The 19,395-nt window shown below is 44.4% G+C and overlaps 1 protein-coding gene across 1 annotated transcript; it reads right to left on the bottom strand.

Moving 5' to 3' along the window:
* Positions 1-2,125: 2,125 nt before the first annotated feature.
* MFRP (membrane frizzled-related protein) lies at positions 2,126-19,133 on the bottom strand. Its single transcript, XM_070765198.1, has 13 exons — positions 18,999-19,133; positions 17,878-18,022; positions 16,950-17,081; positions 15,732-15,893; positions 14,718-14,946; positions 13,233-13,363; positions 11,480-11,605; positions 11,235-11,311; positions 10,426-10,574; positions 9,673-9,803; positions 4,356-4,490; positions 3,092-3,222; positions 2,126-2,634 (listed from the first exon to the last, which is right to left on the bottom strand). Exons 1-13 carry the CDS (start codon positions 19,131-19,133, stop codon positions 2,410-2,412), a joined length of 1,908 nt encoding a protein of 635 aa, XP_070621299.1. The 3' UTR covers positions 2,126-2,409.
* Positions 19,134-19,395: the final 262 nt, after the last annotated feature.

The raw sequence follows: 19,395 nt of genomic DNA, 5'->3' as shown, positions 1-19,395 counted from the left end.
TTTTCTGATCAGTCTGCACTGCTGTTTCTACTAGTTTTTTCTCATCATTCCTATCATCCTTTTCCTCCCACTTAGGACTGTGTGACTGTAACTTGTTGCTTGTATCCTAAGATTTTTTTTAATATGGATTTTTTTTCTTCATTGCTTATTTGACCCCTATGACAATCATTAAGTGTTGTACCACATGATTCTTGACAAATGTATATTTTATTTTATGTACGCTGAGAGTATCTGCACCAAATTCCTTGTGTGTCCAATCACACTTGGCCAATAAAATTCTATTCTATTCTATTCCATTCCACTCCACTCCACTCCACTCCACTCCACTCCACTCCACTCTACTCTACTCTTCATTGCTTATTTGACCCCTATGACAATCATTAAGTGTTGTACCACATGATTCTTGACAAATGTCTCTTTTCTTTTATGCACACTGAGAGCATCTGCACCAAAGACAAATTCCTAGTGTGTCCAATCACACTTGGCCAATAAAATTCTATTCTATTCTATTCTATTCTATTCTACTCTACTCTACTCTACTCTACTCTACTCTACTCTACTCTACTCTACTCTACTCTATTGCTTGACGTGAAAATAACAAATTGCAAAAGGGAGCAAATTTGGTTCATTTGGACCTCGGTTCTGCCGAGGGATTCTGCACAGAATCAGTTTTCTTTGAAAGAAAATCTGGAAACATTTTTTGTCTGTTTGCAAAGAACAGCAACTATGATGATTAATAGCCTGCAGACTCCAACATAGGGCGAACGGTTGCAGGATTTGGGTGTGGCTCAGTGGTGAAATCCTCTCACTTTTCCTAGTCCAACCCTTACATCTAGCCTCTACCTAGGATCGAACTCACAACCTCCTGATGGTGAGGCAAGAGCTCCATCCTCTAGGCCATAGCAGCTGGGTGAATTCTTTATTAAAAGCTGCTTTTTTAAAGGGATCCACTAAGGATTGATTTCATGATGCCAGAAGATGACGCAGCTCCTGTTGTTGTTATAATTATTATAATTATTTATTATTACTATTATTTTAAAATGGGTTTATAAGTGGAAGCCTCTTCAGAGTCCTTCCTGTCAACGACTACTTCAGCTTCAACCACAACAACACACGGGCACAAAACATGTACAAATTTAAAGTAAACCACTCTAAACTTGACTGCAGGAAATACGATTGTAGTAACCGAGTAGTTGATGCATGGAACTCACTACAAGATTCTGTAATATCATCCCAAACCCCCAAAACTTTACCCTTAGACTGTCCACTGTTGACCTCTCCCAATTCCTAAGAGGTCAGTAAGGGGCGTGCATAAGTGCACCAGCGTGCCTTCCGTCCTCTGTCCTAATGTTACTCTCTCTTGCTAGTATCATGTATATAAACATTGTTATATCTGTTTTCGTAGATTTTCACAGGTACAGGTGTGACGGTCTTGGATATTCGGGTTTCTTCCCGTGCAGGATTTGGAAATTTCTGGCGACGTTTCGACGAGGTCCCGCTCGTCATCTTCAGGCTGGTGCTTCTGTCTGGTGCTTCAGGCTGGTCTCGCTGTGTTCGCCCTAGAACCCTGAAGATGACGAGTGGGACCTCGTCGAAATGTCGCCAGAAATTTCCAAATCCTGCACGGGAAGAAACCCGAATATGCCAAGACCGTCATAGAAACATAGAAACATAGAAGACTGATGGCAGAAAAAGACCTCATGGTCAATCTAGTCTGCCCTTATACTGTTTCCTGTATTTTATTTACTACTCTTTCAGTAAAATAATATTTTTCTCACGTTGCTTTTGATCTTTCCCCCAACTAACTTCAGATTGTGTCCCCTTGTTCTTGTGTTCACTTTCCTATTAAAAACACTTCCCTCCTGAACCTTATTTAACCCTTTAACATATTTAAATGTTTCGATCATGTCCCCCCTTTCCCTTCCGTCCTCCAGACTCTACAGATGGAGTTCATGAAGTCTTTCCTGATACGTTTTATGCTTAAGACCTTCCACCATTCTTGTAGCCCGTCTTTGGACCCCTTCAATTTTGTCCATCTCTTTTTGTAGGTGAGGTCTCCAGAACTGAACACGGTACTCCAAATGTGGTCTCACAAGCGCTCTATATAAGGGGAGCACAATCTCCCTCTTCCTGCTTGTTATACCTCTAGCTATGCAGCCAAGCATCCTACTTGCTTTTCCTACCGCCCGACCACACTGCTAACCCATTTTGAGACTGTCAGAAATCACTACCCCTAAATCCTTCTCTTCTGAAGTTTTTGTTATATCTTTGTATACCACAAATATGTACTTGACAATAAAATACAATGAAATAAATAAAATCTTCTGGAGTGGGGCTTCTCCTGGCTGCCTCCAACTGGTTCCTCCCTCCTTTCCTTCTGGTCCGGGCACTTCGATGGGTGGGGGGTCCTCAAGGCAAGAAGCACTCGAGAGGGTTGGCGGAGTCAGGCAGGATGCTGCAGTTCAAGGGCCAGAGGATGTCCAAGCTGGCCAGGGGTTTTCGGCAATGCTCCTCCGCCTCCACGCACACGGAGCGACAGGGCTGCAAAATGCCCCCTTCCGGGATGCACTTGGGGACGAAGAGGCTGCAGATCAGCAAGCGCAGGTAAGGATAGCACCTGAGATCCCGCAGCACCTGAAAAAAGAGAAGGCTGGGTTCAGTCAGGGGCTGGGAATTTTAGGAACTCCTTTGTTGCAGGTCTGAGGTTCTATCGATGCAGAGTTTTTAACCACTAACAGAGTTGGAGGGGATCTTACAGGTCATCTAGTCCAGCCTCTACCTAGGATTGAAAGTGTTGGAAGGGACCTTTTCTTTTAAAAAAAATAATTAGACTTATATACTGCTTCACAGTGCTTTAAAGTCGTCTCAAAGTAGTTTGCAGAGAGTCAGACTCTCGCCTCCAACAAGGAGAAGGGCGGCATAAAAATTGAATGAATGAATGAATAAGTAAATAAATAAATAAATAAAATAAAATAAACAAACTGGCATCAAGGTAAATTAGAATTCATCCCTGCACTCTGTGCCAATCAGGAGTCTCTTCCCACCCCTCTCTCCGCCCTCCGGCCAGCCTCACATCTGCCCTCAGCCTCACCATGTAGTCTTGGAGCAGCTCCTCCGCACTCTGTTGATGGGGGATCATCAGCCAGATGTTGGGGAAGGAGGTGGCGTTGTAGCTGAGACCTTGGCACATTTCTATCTTGATGGGTTCGCAGGAGGCCTCCGCTAGGGGTGGGAGAGAAGAGAGAAGAGAAACGTCTCAGAGAGGAAGCAGAACACAATTGTGAAGAGTTGGGTTGTCCTCTGCTTTTGTGGGGGGAGAGGACTGCCTGCATTGAAAACAAAGGAAATTGTGGAAAAATTGTTGTTCTACAGAGTTGTTCTACAGAGTTGACACGTCCAGTCTCCTTTTGGTGCCTCAGGTTTTTTTTAACTTAACTTACTTAACTTAACTTAGCTTATCTTAGTTTAGCTTAACTTACTTAACTTAACTTAACTTACTTAACTTAACGTAACTTAACTTACTTAACTTAACTTACTTAACTTAATTTACTTAACTTTACTTAACTTACTTAACGTAACTTAACTTAGCTTAGCTTAACTTACTTAACTTAACTTACTTAACTTAACGTAACTTAAGTTACTTAACTTAATTTACTTAACTTAACTTACTTAACTTAACTTAACTTACTTAACTTAACTTACTTAACTTACTTAACTTAACTTAACTTATTTAACTTAACTTAACTTAACTCACTTAACTTACTTAACTTACTTAATTTAACTTAGCTTAACTCAAGTGCTACAAGTCAGAAGGTGGGAGATTAGTCACCCCGTGCCTGGTGACATAAATGGGTCTTCAACATCTTGCGGACGGCAAGGAGGATGGGGGCAATTCGAATCTCCGGGGGGAATTGATTCCAGAGGGCCAGGGCCACCACAGAGAAGGCTCTTCCCCTAGATCCCGCCAGATGACATTGCTTAGTCGACGGGACCCGGAGAAGGCCAACTCTGTGGGACCTAATCGGTCACTGGGATTTGTGCGGCAGAAGGCAGTCCCATAGGTATTCTGGCCCAATGCCATGAAGGGCTTTATAGGTCATTGCCAACACTTTGAATTGTGTCCGGAAAGTGATTGGCAGCCAGTGCAAGCCGTGGAGTGTTGACGAAACATGGGCGTACCTAGGAAGGCCCATGATTGCTCACGCGGCCGCATAGTGCACAATCTGAAGTTTCCGAACACTCTTCAAAGGTAGACCCATGTAGAGAATGTTGCAGTAGGTAAGGTCTGAGTGGTGGACATTGCGATGCCTAGTTCTGCCAACTGGCCAAGAAAAGGCAAAGAGGACATCACTCACCCACAGAGGTGGAAGAAATGCTGGTACAGTTGACTTCATCACTTCCATCCGGGCAGTTCTTCCAGCTGTCACACACAAACTCCTGGGCCACACACTCACCATTCCCGCAGACAAATTCCAAAGGTCCACATGTTTCTTGGCATCGGGATGAGGGGCAGGGAAAAAGAGAGAAAGATTTAGAGAAAATAATTCCCTTGGACTATCAAGATCAGGGTTTTTTTCTCAACCTTGGCAGCTTGAAGGTGGTTCTAGTCCTGGTCCCAATCCTATTCTTGCAGTTTGATTCCCACCCACTTCATCTGGGTGGCTAATGGAAAAAGGAGTTGTTATGGGAAAGACATCAGGTCCATCACTTAGAGCAGTATTTCTCAACTTTGGCAGTTGGAAGGTGGATGGACTTCAAGTTGTTGAAGACCACCCATCTTCAAGCAGCCAAGGTTCAGACACATTGGCTTAGAGCTTCAAACATATGGGATGGATGAAGCAAGGTTGGCTCTTCAAGACTAAGGTCAACCAGAATGTCTGATGGATATCTGGGGAATTCTGGGAGTTGAAGACCATCCATCTTCAAGCTACCAAGCTTGAGACACATTGGCTTAGAGCTACACCCATAGGGGATGGATGAAGCAAGGATGGTTCTTCAAGACTTAGGTCCAACAGAAGGTCTGATGACAATTGGGGAATTCTGGGAGTTGAAGTCCACCCATCTTCAAGCAGCCACGGTTGAGATTCTTTGGCTTAGAGCTACACCCATATGGGATGGATAAAGCAAGATTGGCTCTTCAAGGCTCAGGTCCACCAGAAGGAGTGATAGACATCTGGGCAATTCTGGGAGTTGAAGACCATTCATCTTCAAGCTACCAAGGTTGAGACACATTGGCTTAAAGCTACACCCATAGGGGATGGATGAAGCAAGGATGGTTCTTCAAGACAGCTCCAACAGAAGGTCTGATGACAACTGGGGAATTCTGAGAGTTGAGGGTCCACCCATCTTCAAGCAGCCAAGGTTGAAATTCATTGGCTTAGAGCTACACCCATATGGAATGGATAAAGCAAGATTAGCTCTTCAAGGCTCAGGTCCACCAGAAGGACTGATGGACATCTGGGCAATTCTGGGAGTTGAAGTCCACCCATCTTCAAGCTGTTAAAGTTGAGGAACATTGCTTAAGTCAGCGAAGATGTCTACTTAGAGTTGCAGTCCACCCATCTTCAAGAAAGCAAAGTTGAGAAACACTGCTTAATAAGAGACCTACTTGGAATTGAAGTCCATCATTCTTCAAGCCAACAAGGTGGAGGAGCACTCCTTAAGACGATGAAGATGTCTACTCTGCCCACATTATATTTCTGGTCTTTCCTTTTGAAGCCAGAGATTCCCAAAAAATAAATCCAGATTATTCTTGTGCCATGCTTGAAAATAGCCACCTCAATTCTTCACGTGGAAAAAAAAAACCAACCCCAGAACATCTGGAAAAATGCCCCCCAAATAGGACAGGCACAAAGCTCTTGGCCTTAACACAATCTGTTGGCCCCAGCTTGGCCAGGAAACACCTCACAAGTGTTGACTTCACAACACTTCCCTTAGATTTCTCGATTTGAAGTCAGAGATTCATTGAGGTCCAGTCCTGCAGAAACCAGCTGCTGGAAGCAAAGATTGATTGATTGATTGATTTGTCTGTCTGTCTGTCTGTCTGTCTGTCTGTCTGTCTGTCTGTCTGTCTGTCTGTCTGTCTGTCTGTCTGTCTGTCTGTCTGTCTGTCTGTCTGTCTGTCTATCTATCTATCTATCTATCTATCTATCTATCTATCTATCTATCTATCTATCTATCTATCTATCTATCTATCTATCTATTGAATTTGTATGCCGCCCATCTCCGGAGACTCAGGGCGGCTAACAGCAACAATAAAACAGTGTACAATAGTAATTCAATACTAAGAACGATTAAAAACCCATTAATATAAAAACCCAAACATACATACATACCATGCATAGAATTGTAAAGGCCTAGGGGGAAAGAGGATCTCAATTCCCCCATGCCTGACGACAGAGGTGGGTTTTAAGAAGCTTATGGACTGTTTAGAACCAGTGAAGTGAAGCCCATGTGCGGAAGTTAAAAATTAATGTTTGCATCTTTCCAAGCAAGAGTTTACAGGAGGATGGAACATCTTGTCCGGTGCAACCACCTGCCCACGTGGTTTGTACCTTTAATACTTTTGCTGTGGCTTTCTAGGTTAATACGGTAGAAGGCACAGGAGGTCCACTTATGAAATTCTTTGGAAAGATAAAAATAAAAAGGAACAGAAGGAAGCGCAAGACGCCTTGCAGAGGATACCAGAGAAGACACCCGTTTCCCTTACTTCCCTGTTCATGATTTCTGTCGTTTTATTGTGTTGTTCCGCTGCCCCTTTGGTAATTTATAATGAAGGCCCTGTTGGTGGGGTGAAGGCAGTTGAGGCAACATGGTGAGAATTGGAAAGGGGTTTATCTGCTCTTGAGATTAGACAATGACTGTATCAAACATCTGCGCCATTATCCATCCAATTATCCATCTGTCCAACATTACATCCCTCCATTCCTCCCTCCCTTCACCCACCCACCCACTAACCTATCCACCCATACATTCTTTCTTCCTTCCTTCCTTCCTTCCTTCCTTCCTTCCTTCCTTCCTTCCTTCCTTCCTTCCTTCCGTCCCAGTGGTTAGAATACAGTATTGCAAGCTAGCTCTGCCCACTGCTAGGAGTTCGATCTTGAGCAGCTCAAGGTTAACTCAGCTTTTATTCCTTTCATTTCCTTCCTTCCTTCCTTCCATCCTTTCCTTTCTTCCTTCCTTCCCTCCTTGCTTCCTTCCTTCCTTCTTTCCCTTCCCTTTCCTTTCCTTTTCTCTCTTCCTTCCTTCCTTCCCTCCCTCCTTCCTTCTTTCCCTTTCCTTCCCTTTCCTTTTCTCTCTCACTCTTCCTTCCTTCCTTCCCTCCCTCCCTTCCCTTTTCTCTCTCAATCTTCCTTCCTTCCTTCTTTCCTTCCTTCCTTCCCTCCGTTCCCTTTTCTCTCTCATTCTTCCTTCCTTCCCTCCCTCCCCTTTGCTCTCTCATTCTCCCTTCCTTCCTTCCTTCCCTCCCTTCCCTTCCCTTTTCTTTCTCATTCTTCCTTCCTTCCTTCCTTCCTTCGTTCCTTCCACCCACCCACCCACCCACAGCACTGGTCCTCAACCACAGTGACTTCACGAGGCGTGGCTTCAAACTCCCAGAACTGCACGGCCAAGAAGGCTGGGAACTGCAGCCCACCCATATCTTTAAAAGTTGCCAAGCATGAGAAAGACCGATCTGTCTCTCTTTCTATCCAATTATGTAATAGGAGACACAATCTTTCTGCTTATGTAAACACAAACCCCCACATCTCGTACATGGAGAGGACTTCTCAAAAGGTCGTTTTAGTTCGCCTGGGAAAACCAAACCCTAATTACAGGAATCCAGAAACCCAAAACTGTGTCCCATCTCAGAAAGGACAGAGCTGGTGAACAAGAGACCACAACTCTTCTCATGAGACCTGGATTGCTTGGCTGAATAATTTAGTATCCCCCCCCCCCTCCATACAAACTTTTCCCCATACATTTCAAAATAGTTGGGTTACAATAAAAAGACTTTGGCGGGACCCAGGGGAAGAGCCTTCTCTGTGGTGGCCCCGAACCTATGGAATCAACTCCCCCCAGATATCAGAGTTGCCCCCACCCTCCTTGCCTTTCGTAAGCTCTATAAAAACCCACCTCTGTCGTCAGGCATGGGGGAATTGAAATATTCCCTTCCCCTAGGCTTATAAAATTTATGTATGGTATGACTGTATATATGACTGATCTCTTAAATTGGGGTTTGGGGATTTTTTTAAATATTAGATTTGTTTACGTTGTCTTTTTACTGTTGTTAGCCACCCCGAGTCTGCAGAGAGGGGCGGCATACAAATCCAATCCAATCCAATCCAATCATAAATAAATAAGAGTATTTAGTTAGTAAATCATAGATAACTGTCCCCCAAAAAGTTTAATAGTTTCAAATTAAATTATTTTCAGTATCAATCCTACCCCCCAAACTTGACCTCTAATTTTGTCATCCAGATATCCAAATTTTCATCTAATTAAATTCCACCTTGATTTCCTTGAACCTTATTACAATAATTTCATCTCATTCTTACAAACACAATCAAGCTGTTATATTTACTCCTCTTACCCATGTATTCTCCGGAGAGGGGCGGCATACAAATCCAACAAATAATAATAATAATAATAATAATAATAATAATAATAATAATAATTCTAGAAACCCTTACCACCTCTTCCTAAATAAAATTAAAAAGCTTATAAGCTAAGAAAAAAAGAAAGTATAATAGTAAAAAAGAAAAATAAAGAACCGAAAAACTATTACTAATACTAATATTAATAAAGAATAATCAAACTAAAAAAGAAAAAAGAAAAGACCAAAATCTAATCAAGTCAATTTAGGGAGAGCCAGGGTGGCGCAGCACTGCAGGCTACTTCAGCTAACTGCTAGCTATAGTTGAGCGGTTCAAATCTCACCACCAGCTCAAGGTTGACTCAACCTTCCATCCTTCCAAAGGGAATAAAATGAGGATCCATATTGTTGGGGGCAAGAGGCTGATTCTGTAAACCGCTTAGAGAGGGCTGTAAAAGCAAGATGGAGTGGTATGTAAGTTTTAAGTACTATCTTCCTTCCTTCCTTCCTTCCTTCCTCCCTTCCTTCCTGACCAACTGAATGAAGGTTGATTCAGCCTTCCATCTTCCCAAGGTGGGTCAAATGAGGACCCAGATTGTTGGGGGCAAGAGGCTGATTCTGTAAAGCGCTTAGACAGGGCTATAAAAGCAAGATGAAGTGGTATGTAATATTTAAGTACTATCTTCCTTCCTTCCTTCCTGACCGACTGAATGAAGGTTGACTCAGCCTTCCATCTTCCCGAGGTCGGTAAAATGAAGACCTAGATCATTGGGGGCAAGAGGCTGATTCTGTAAACCGCTTAGAGAGGGCTGTAAAAGCACTGTGAAGCGTGATATAAGTTTAAATGCTATTCCTATTGTTATTGTTTTCTTGCAGATGTTTCATGGTTCAACTGGGGAACATCATTGATGTACTAATACTGTTCCCTACTTTGATCATTAAACAACCAAGTTCAGAGAACACCAAGGACTGCACAAGAAACCCACAATATTCCTACTAATACTGACCATTACTGGGTCTAACCCCCTTTTATTTGGGGCAAGGGGCCAGTAGATGTTTAGCTTCATCGTTTTACCCTCAATGGAGCCACCATTACCTACTTTCACTCAGGTTGTGGGCGCGGTAGGTAGCAAAGAACCCATCATCCACAATCTCCTCGTCAGCCACAAAAAGAACAGTCATGACGTGTTGGGATGAAGTCAACACAGGAGGTGGATTGGAGTTGCAGAACCTGCAGTGAGCGGGGAAGTCAAACTCAGTTCTGGAAATGTGGGGTGGTTACTTTAGGCGTCAACCAAGAATCTGGAGCCAAGGTGAGCACGCCCACCTGGATTATTATTCCACAAGGACCACAAATCGGTGGTGAGACCACACTTGGAGTACTGTGTACAGTTCTGGTCAACACACCTCAAGGAGGATATAATGGAACCGGAAAAGGTGCAAAAAAAGGGCCACAAGGATGATCAAGGAAAAGGAGCCCCTCCCTTATGAAACCAGGTTGCAACGCCTTGGTCTCGTCAGCCTTGAAAAGACGGCGTTTAAGGAATGACTTGATCGAAGTGTATAAAATCATGCATGGGATAGAAAAGGGGGATGGAGAAAAAAAAAATGGCCCGACAGCTTCAGGAGGATTTCCTGAGCCCTGGGGAGAGCCAAAAACAACCCAACGTGCCTACTGGAAGTCCAAAGGTTTGGTTTGGCATGGTTTGGTTGGGAGGGCAGAAGAAGGAGGAGGGAAGAAGGAGGAGGGAAGAAAGAAGAAGAAGAAGAAGAAGAAGAAGAAGAAGAAGAAGAAGAAGAAGAAGAAGAAGAAAGGGAATGTGTGTGGGTGTTTGTGCAAGAGTCCAGCTTACCGACCCATGAAGCTGCTGCCGCCCATTGCGGCACTGTCATACACCTCCACAAAGTCAAAATTGCAGTCATCATGGGACTCGAGGCTGAAGTTGTAGAACTGCAGTTGGATCACATGGCCCACAGGCACCAAGATGTGCCAGAGACAAATCTGGAAGAGAAGAGAAGAAGTCCAGGATAGGCCTGGAGGGAGGAGGATGGGGGAGCTAAGAAAGTGGGGTGTCAAAAGGGGTGGTTAAAAATCTGGAAGAGGGTCCTATCAGAGCTGCACTTTCAGAAGATAGCCAGCCCAAGCAGCTAACCAACCCAACCAGCTAGCCACAGACCGATAGATATGGAATTTGGTTGAAGTCTTCAATGAAACCCAGCAGCAGTAGGAAGTCTTGGAAAAATATATTTACTTCTTATTTACACTACTAACTGTATTCTACTTTACTATACATACACCACACTAGTATCTCACTACAACTATCTCAATTTCAATAACTCACAGGAACCAACAGATCGATACAGCAAAACAGCAACTTCAGAGCACACTTCACACAGAGCAGGATCAGAGGTCAGAGAGCAGAGAGCAGAGAGCAGAAAGAGCAAATGCTAAAGCTCTTGTATATTTAAATACCTATCCCCTGATCAGGTTGCTGCATGATTAATTGCCTCAGAATGACTCATCATTCTCTTGGTAGTTCTTCCTTCTGCATTGAGATATTACCTCGAAAATTCTCTATCCGTCCGTCCATCCATCCATCCATCCATCCATCCATCCACCCACCCAAGGCTCAAGCTTGGATTCTCAAAGGTCTTCACTCACCTGTAGATGTGGGTATGGTTTGGGGTAGTTTGGGGAGAAGAACTGTCCCTCCAAGCTGGTCAAGGTCCCACCGCAACCTGGAAAGAGATGACCAGCATCATAGATGGTCATGGATTTCTGCTACTGGTACTTTGCTGGTTATCCCCGCAAAATCTTCCTTTATTTTTCCAATTTCCTCCTCCTCCTCGTCCTCCTCATGTGAGGCAGAGTCACAGCAACGTTTCCTGGCTTTGTGGGAACCATACCTACATGCTTTGTGCTACAATTGGCTTCGTCTCTATTGTCCAGGCAGTCCTGGTGACCATCGCACACAAAGGCTGGAAGGAGGCAAAGTCCCCGGTCACAGAGGAATTCGTCCCAGGAGCAGTTCTCTAGAAACGGAAGTCAAGGAGTTAAAGGTTCAGATCAAATCCAGTCTACCTTGGAACTGGTTGCAATTGACTTGACTCCCTTCTTCTGTGACATACTTTGGGAAATGTAGCTTTGCAAGACTTTGAAGAAGAAGGAGAAGAAGAAAAAGAAGAAGAAGAGGAAGAGGAAGAAGGAGAAGAAGAAAAGGCAAGGAAAAAGGAGGAGGAGAAGGAGAAGGAGGTGGAGGAAGAGGAGGAGGGAAGGAAAGAAGGAAGGGAAGGAAGAGGAGAAGGAGGAGGAGAAGAAAAAAGGGAGGAGGAAGAGGAAGAAAAGATGATGAAGGAAAGAAAAAGTAAAAAGGAGGAGGAGGAGGAAGAGGAAGAAAGAAAGAAAGAAAGAAAGAAAGAGAAAGAACGTGAGACAGAGAGAAAGAAAGAGAGGGGGGAGAGAAAGAAAGAAATGGAGGAGAAGGAAGAGGAAGATAAGACAATGGAGAAGGAAAGAAAAATTAAAAAGGAGGAGGAGGAGGAGGAGAAAACAAGGAGGAGGAGGAGGAGGAAGAAGAAAGAAAGAAAGAAAGAAAGAAAGAGAAAGAACGTGAGACAGAGAGAAAGAAAGAAAGAAAGAAAGAAAGAAATGGAGGAGAAGGAAGAGGAAGATAAGACAATGAAGAAGGAAAGAAAGATTAAAAAGGAGGAGGAAGGGGAGAAAACAAGGAGGAGGAGGAAGAAGAGGAGGAGGAGGAGGAAGAAAGAAAGAAAGAAAAAAAGAAAGAACGTGAGACAGAGAGAAAGAAAGAAAGAAATGGAGGAGAAGGAAGAGGAAGGTAAGACAATGAAGAAGGAAAGAAAAATTAAAAAGGAGGAGGAGGAGAAAACAAGGAGAAGGAGGAAGAAGAGGAGGAAGAAGAAAGAAAGAAAGAAAGAAAGAGAAAGAACGTGAGACAGAGAGAAAGAAAGAAAGAAATGGAGGAGAAGGAAGAGGAGGAAAGAACAGCACCAATTCTGTCATCGCTCGATTTGTGATGCTCACGTAATGCTCAGTCTTTAGTTTCCCTAACATCAAAAAGATTTTAAGCCAGCTTAAAACTCTCACGCAAACCGTGTTTTGTTTCCCTCACCAATTTAGAACTTTCCCACATTCTGAGGATAAAATTAGCAATGCATCCATGTGACTGAGTAATAAATCAGTGCTGGGCTAATTGGGAACGTTACTGCCATGAAACTTTCCCATTGGGTCATTGATATGGGGACAACCATAGTGTTCGTCTTGTGTCAAATCAAGTCTTCTCTTGGGCCTCAAATTCATTCAAGAAACAGCCAGCACTTGGGAGGGAGCAATGTGTCTTAGAATTAAGAGGCACGAGAGATATAAATACTCTGGAAGTTAAGCTATAGCGGTTAATTTTGGGCCAAAATTAAAATTAATTGATGGTAGACCCAGGAGAGAAAATGAGATTTGAAAGAGGCAGCGTCAGATGAGTAACATATACCTAGAGTGAAGAGTTATATAGGCAAAAAAGATATAAACATAAGGATTATAGGAGAGGCATATGTCATTGTTCTGTTACGAAAGGAAGGAAGGAAGGAAGGAAGGAAGGAAGGAAGGAAGGAAGGAAGGAAAAGAAAATAATTATCTAGCACTTACTTTCATTGGGAAGGATGGCTCGGTACCTTGCCGTGAACCCCGAGGGAGTAATATTATCATCGGATACAAAACCAACTTTTATCTGGTTAGAGTTGGTGTTGATAGTCGCTGGGGCTACAGTGCCACAGTACCTGTAAAAGACACCACGTAAGCAAGGGAGCAAGGGGAGGTGGACCCACCTCCTCCTGGAGAGAGATCTACAGGCAGTCCTTGTTTAGTGACCATTCACAGTTGTGACGTGAGAAAATATTATTTAACGGAAAGAGTAGTAGATGCTTGCAACAAACTTCCAGCAGACGTGGTTGGTGAATCCACAGGAACTGACTTTAAACATGCCTGGGATAAACATAGATCCATCCTAAGATAAAATACAGGAAAGAGTATATGGGCAGACTAGAGCAGTGTTTCCCAACCTTGGCAACTTGAAGATATTTGGACTTCAACTCCAACTTCTACACTTGTTTGACAAATAAACAAATAAATAATAAATGGAAATAAGTATAAAAACAAAGCGAACAAATCAACAAGTAAGCCAACATTTCCAACTCTTACCACCAGGGGGACCATAGGAAAGAATAAATAATCTTCCTACCTACTTGGTTACAGGATATGCCTTTATCCCTTAAAATGTAGGTATTTTGTGTCTCAGTCCTCTGGATAGAGGATCCAGGAAAGCTAGAGAGAAGAACCTGAGAAGAGCCCTGCTTAAGCGGGTCAAAGCCCATCGAGTCCAGCATTCTGTGCCACACAGTGTCCATGGGGATCTTGAGCACAAAGAGGAGGCAAAACCCTCCCTTTCCCTGGACCCCCAACAAACGGTACTCAGGGGAGCCCTGCCTGCCTCAACCAACATAGAGGCGGCACATGGACATCCGTTTCAATAACCACCTATGATACACTTGGCATCCATGAATCTGTCTAATCCTGCCTTGAAGCTCTCCAGGCTGACAGCTGTCACGACCTCTTCTGGAAGGGAATTCCATCAACCAAAGACCCTCTGGGTGAAGAAATATTTTCCTTGATTTGTCCTCACTTTCTTGCCTGTGAGCTTTAGGGAGGGTCCCCTTGTCCTAGTATTGTGTGACAGAGAAAATAATTTTTCTCTATCCACCTTTTCTATCCCATGCATGATTTTATACCGTTTGATCATGTCACCTCTTAAACGCCGTCTTTTCAAGGCTGAAGAGACCAAGGCGTTGCAACCTGGTTTCATAAGGGAGGGTCTCCATTTCCTTGATTCTTCTTGTTGCCCTTTTTTTGCACCTTTTCCAGTTCCATTCTATCCTTCTTGAGGTGCGGGGACCAGAACTGTACACAGGACTCCAAGTGTGGCCTCACCATCGATTTATACAGAGGCAATACAGCACTTACCGACTTATTTTTGATTCCCTTCTTAATTGTGCTTAGCAGCTAAACATCTGTAGATACACACACACACATACACCCACACAAACAGGTCCAGATCTTCTCCTACCTGCTACCTACCTGGTATTCCCGTCCCAAAGGGAGAGGCTATCCGACTCCTCGTAGATCTCCAGCCGGTCATAGAAGCACAGATCCGAGGCCTCCACATCCAAGGTTTCTATCTTCAGCTGAATCACCATTCCCAACTTCACCTGGATGTGCCATTGGCAGAGGACATTGGGTGGGTAAGGATCGGGGTAGTTGGGAGAGTTGAAGGTGCCCTCAAGGCCTCCAAGTTCACCTCCACACACTGCAGAAGAAGGCAGAGAATGAGGCAAGGCTTCCAGGGCTGGGCTTCAGAAAGGTCAGCAATGGGTTCCCTTCCTGGTTGCTGGGTGGGCATGGCCATGAGGGTGCGGCTTAGTCAGCCTCCTGCACCATGGTGGAGGTGGAGGACGTTTTTGGCCTCCAGAGGATCTGGAGGCTTTTCCTGAGCCTCTGAGAGGGCAAAAACAGCCTCCCCAGGCTCCGGAGGCTTTTTTCAAGCTTCTAGGAGAGCAAAGATTGCTTCCCTAGGCTCTGGAGGGTTTTGTTGAGCCTCCCAGAGGGCAAAAATGCCCCCCCAGGCTCTGGAAGTTATTCTTGAGCCCCCAGGAGGATGAAATGGCCTCCGTAGGCTCCAGAGGCTTTCCTAGAGCCTCCTGGAGGGCAAAAATGGCTTCCCCAGTTTCCAGAGGCTTTCCTTGAGCCTTTTCTCAAGCATCTGGGAGGGCAAAAATGGCCTCCCCAGGCACTGGAAGCTATTCTCAAGCCTCCAGAAGAGCAAAAATGGCCTCCCCAGGTTCCAGATACCCTCTGGAGCCTCCATTTCTGGCCCACTTCTAGCCTTCCCGAACTTCTGGTAGGTCCATTTTTCACCTTCCTGGTGGGGCCAGGCAGGAGAGGGATTTGGGGGTTCTCTGAACTTAGTTAGAGGTTAGGGTTGGGTTCAGAGTTCACAGTTCTGAACCGGTAGTGAAGGTCACTGAAACCGACTCCTGCCCAGATCAGAGATACCAGGTTAGAGAAGCAACCTCAGCAGTAACCGGGCCTCACCGGGCCCTGGTTTTGTGGTTTCCTGCAGATCTCTCTGTGATGGGGCAGGCGTGGAGGTGAGGTCCCAAGAAGTTCTCCCGACCGAAGCCAAGGTGGCGTTGCCGACGTTGTGCCCAAGGAAAGTCTCCAAAGTGGTCTTGCTCGGAGCAGGGGACTTTAGCTCTGCCTCCAGGTAATAAAGGGAGAAAAAGTGAGAGAGAAATTGAGCAGGAAAAGAATAAAGACACCCTGGGGGGTCTTGAAAGCTCCATTCCTCGGTTCTCACCCCCTCCCTGACTTTTTTCAGCCTGGTTCCTCTCCAAGACTCCTAAAAGTCAAAATGTGCCTTTAAAAAGGAAAAAAATATATATTAAAGAACAAGAAATAGTACCTGGGTTTTAAGCTTTTGGGGAGAATTTGTCTGTCTGTCTGTCTGTCTGTTATTTCGTTCATTCATTCATGTATTCATGCATGCATTCATTTCTTTATTTGTTTGCTTATTTCTTTATTTGTTCATTTCTTCATTCGCTCATTCGTCCATCTGTCCATCCACCCATTCATCCCTCCACCCATTCGTCCATCTACCCATTCGTCCATCCATCCATCCATCCATCCATCCATCCATCCATCCATCCATCCATCCATCTCTCTCTGTCTCTCTGTCTGTCTATCTATCTATCTATCTATCTATCTATCTATCTATCTATCTATCTATCTATCTATCTATCTATCTATCTACCTACCTACCTACCTATCTATCCATTTATGTATCATCTCCACCCACCCATCCATCTACCTACCTACCTACCTACCTATCTACCTACCTATTTATTTGGCATATATAAGATAACATAAAAATATAAACATGATTTTGAATATATGAAAAGGACGCAAATAACAATTAAGACGGGGACGGTAAACACATTTCAGAGTATTTGGGGCCTGAAAATAATTCCCTCTTGTGCGTTCAAGAACGTTGGCTTCTCAGAATGAAAGCACATGACCTTTGGGGGTCTTATTAGATGCCCTGCCTTTCTCACCCACGTAGCTTCAGGCAGACATATAGGGCGGTCCCCACTGGCTTCCCCCAAAGCCGCCCCGAGTCTTCGGAGAGGGGCGGCATACAAATCCAAATAATAAATAAATAAATAAATAAATAAATAAGCCCGTATTGGCCCGGGATGGGCTTCAGTGGCAGGAATGTCCCTCCCCAACCGCAGCCCTCCAGCCAGAACTCACGGTAGGTGACCAGGATGCCCACAAGCAAGGCCAGCAGGAGGAGGAGGAGAAGGCTCAGGAGGGTCACACAAAGCCAGGAAAATTTGCAGTCCGGCTGGAATTTCTTGCTGGCTGCTTCTCGCACTTGCTGAGCTGCGGGGAGGAAAAGCCAGTTGCCCATCAGGGCACCCTCTCCCACCCCCTCCCTGGGCTGTTCCGATGACCTCTGGTGATAGTCCCCAGGGGGAGAGGCTGGAGCACGAGACTTTTGACTGGGGCTCCCGAGAGGTTCAGACTATCCAGACAAAAGCAGATTTAATAATTTGCTGGATTTGGAGATATTTCTTTCCTTCCTTTCTCCCTCCCTCCTTCCTTCCCTTTCCCTCCTATCTCTTCCTTCTTCCTTCCTTCCTTCCTTGTTCCCTTGCTTTCTCCCTCCCTCCTTCCCTTCCTCCCTTTCCCTCCTATCTCTTCCTTCTTCCTTCCTTCCTTCCTTCCTTATTTCAGCTCTCACATTTCTCACCCACTCAGATCAATTCCCACAATGCCCCTGAGAGGCAAAGCTCTGGATTTTTCTCTCTCAGAGCGATGGAAGCTGGAGTCCATCCTCTCTGAAAAACATCAAGCTGTGGAACACCATAGAAATAGAAAGGTGTGCTCGCCACCCTGAAATGATGTGCCCCCAAACCATAATGTCCTTGTAACTATTATCCTTAAGATCAAGTCCATCCCGTTCTCACTTCTGCGCAACTCAAGGCAAGATTCATAGGGCTCTCTTTCCCTGACAGTAACTCCCTGGCGTGGTGGGTTGGGCTGAAGAAGACTTGGACTCATATCCTCCTGGTTTTCTAGTCCAGCCTCTTTGGTTTCACACCACACCGACTCTCCCCATCCTGTGACTAGCGTTGTACCATCTCAGCACCCCTCCAAAACGTGGACTTATCAGTACCAAATCCATTGGCTGTGAGTTTGCCATCGCTGCCTTCTTTCTCTTCCTCCAGCTGGTTTTGGGTCAGCGTCTCACCGTCCTCCTCAAACACGGGGTTGGAGAACTCGGTCAGCAAGTTGGGTGGCAAAGACAACATGACTGTTTCCTGGGGACATGGGGAAAAAAATGGGGCCTGTTTTGAATCTATCGGGTCTCTTGTAAGTCTTCTCCCACCCTTTTAAGTAACCTTCCATTTTTCTTGCAAATCGGTCGGAGAGGGGTGGCATACAAATCTAATAAATAATAATAATAATTAATAATAATAATAATAATAATAATAATAATAATAATAAAACATGCTTTGGGACTGAGCAGCCTGCAAAAAAGGTCAATTTTGCTCACCAAGTAGTGGAAGAAGCGAGAATGAAAATACTGCACAGCCCTAAGTAACCACAATGATTAAGTGTTGCACCACATGATTCTTGACAAATCTATATTTTCTTTTATGTACACTGAGAGCATCTGCACCAAGACAAATTCCGTGTGTGTCTAATCACAGAATAGAAGTATAGAATAGAATAGAATAGAAGTAGAATAGAAGTAGAGTAGAATAGAAGTAGAGTAGAATAGAATAGAATAGAATAGAAGTAGAATAGAATAGAAGTAGAGTAGAATAGAATAGAATAGAATAGAAGTAGAGTAGAGTGGAATAGAAGTAGAATAGAATAGAATAGAATAGAAGTAGAGTAGAATAGAATAGAAGTAGAGTAGAGAAGAATAGAATAGAAGTAGAATAGAATAGAAGTAGAGTAGAGTAGAATAGAATAGAATAGAAGTAGAGTAGAGTAGGATAGGATAGAATAGAATGGAATAGAATAGAAGTAGAATAGAAGTAGAGTAGAAGTAGAGTAGAAGTAGAGTAGAGTAGAATAGAAGTAGAGTAGAATAGAATAGAATAGAAGTAGAGTAGAATAGAAGTAGAGTAGAGAAGAATAGAATAGAAGTAGAATAGAATAGAAGTAGAGTAGAGTAGAGTAGAATAGAAGTAGAGTAGAGTAGAGTAGGATAGAATAGAATAGAATAGAATAGAATGGAATAGAATAGAATGCTTAAGAACTTCCACCATTTTTTGTAGCCCGTACCTGGTTTTGACTCTGCTCCTCCAGGTGGAAGGCAACCTCGGTGAAGTCCTTCATGGGCAGGAAGGAGGCCGGGGGACATGTGGACAGGATCCCTGCCTGTCGGGGGCTGCCACATGTTCCCCCTTCCTGGGGCATCCGTCCTTCTGCAAGTGGCAGCTCTCCCGGGAACCTTCTGAGCCTCAACGCATGGACCAGACGTTCTCCTCCTTGATGAAGGATCCCCAAAGGACGAGAGGAAAGCTGCACACGGATGGCTTTCCCCCTTCGCGGTGGAGGCGCTGGGTTAATTCAACCAACCGGCCCTGATCTGAGCTTTCAAGGCCACCAGCCCATCCCTGGCCCACCGAGCCTTTGAGAGAAGGGACTTGTTAAGCTGCTAGGCAGTGAAAGAATGTTC

This window comes from Erythrolamprus reginae, chromosome 12 (genome assembly GCF_031021105.1).
Source record: "Erythrolamprus reginae isolate rEryReg1 chromosome 12, rEryReg1.hap1, whole genome shotgun sequence".
Classification (NCBI taxonomy): domain Eukaryota; kingdom Metazoa; phylum Chordata; class Lepidosauria; order Squamata; family Dipsadidae; genus Erythrolamprus; species Erythrolamprus reginae.
This window is presented reverse-complemented; position numbering and strand designations above follow the sequence as displayed.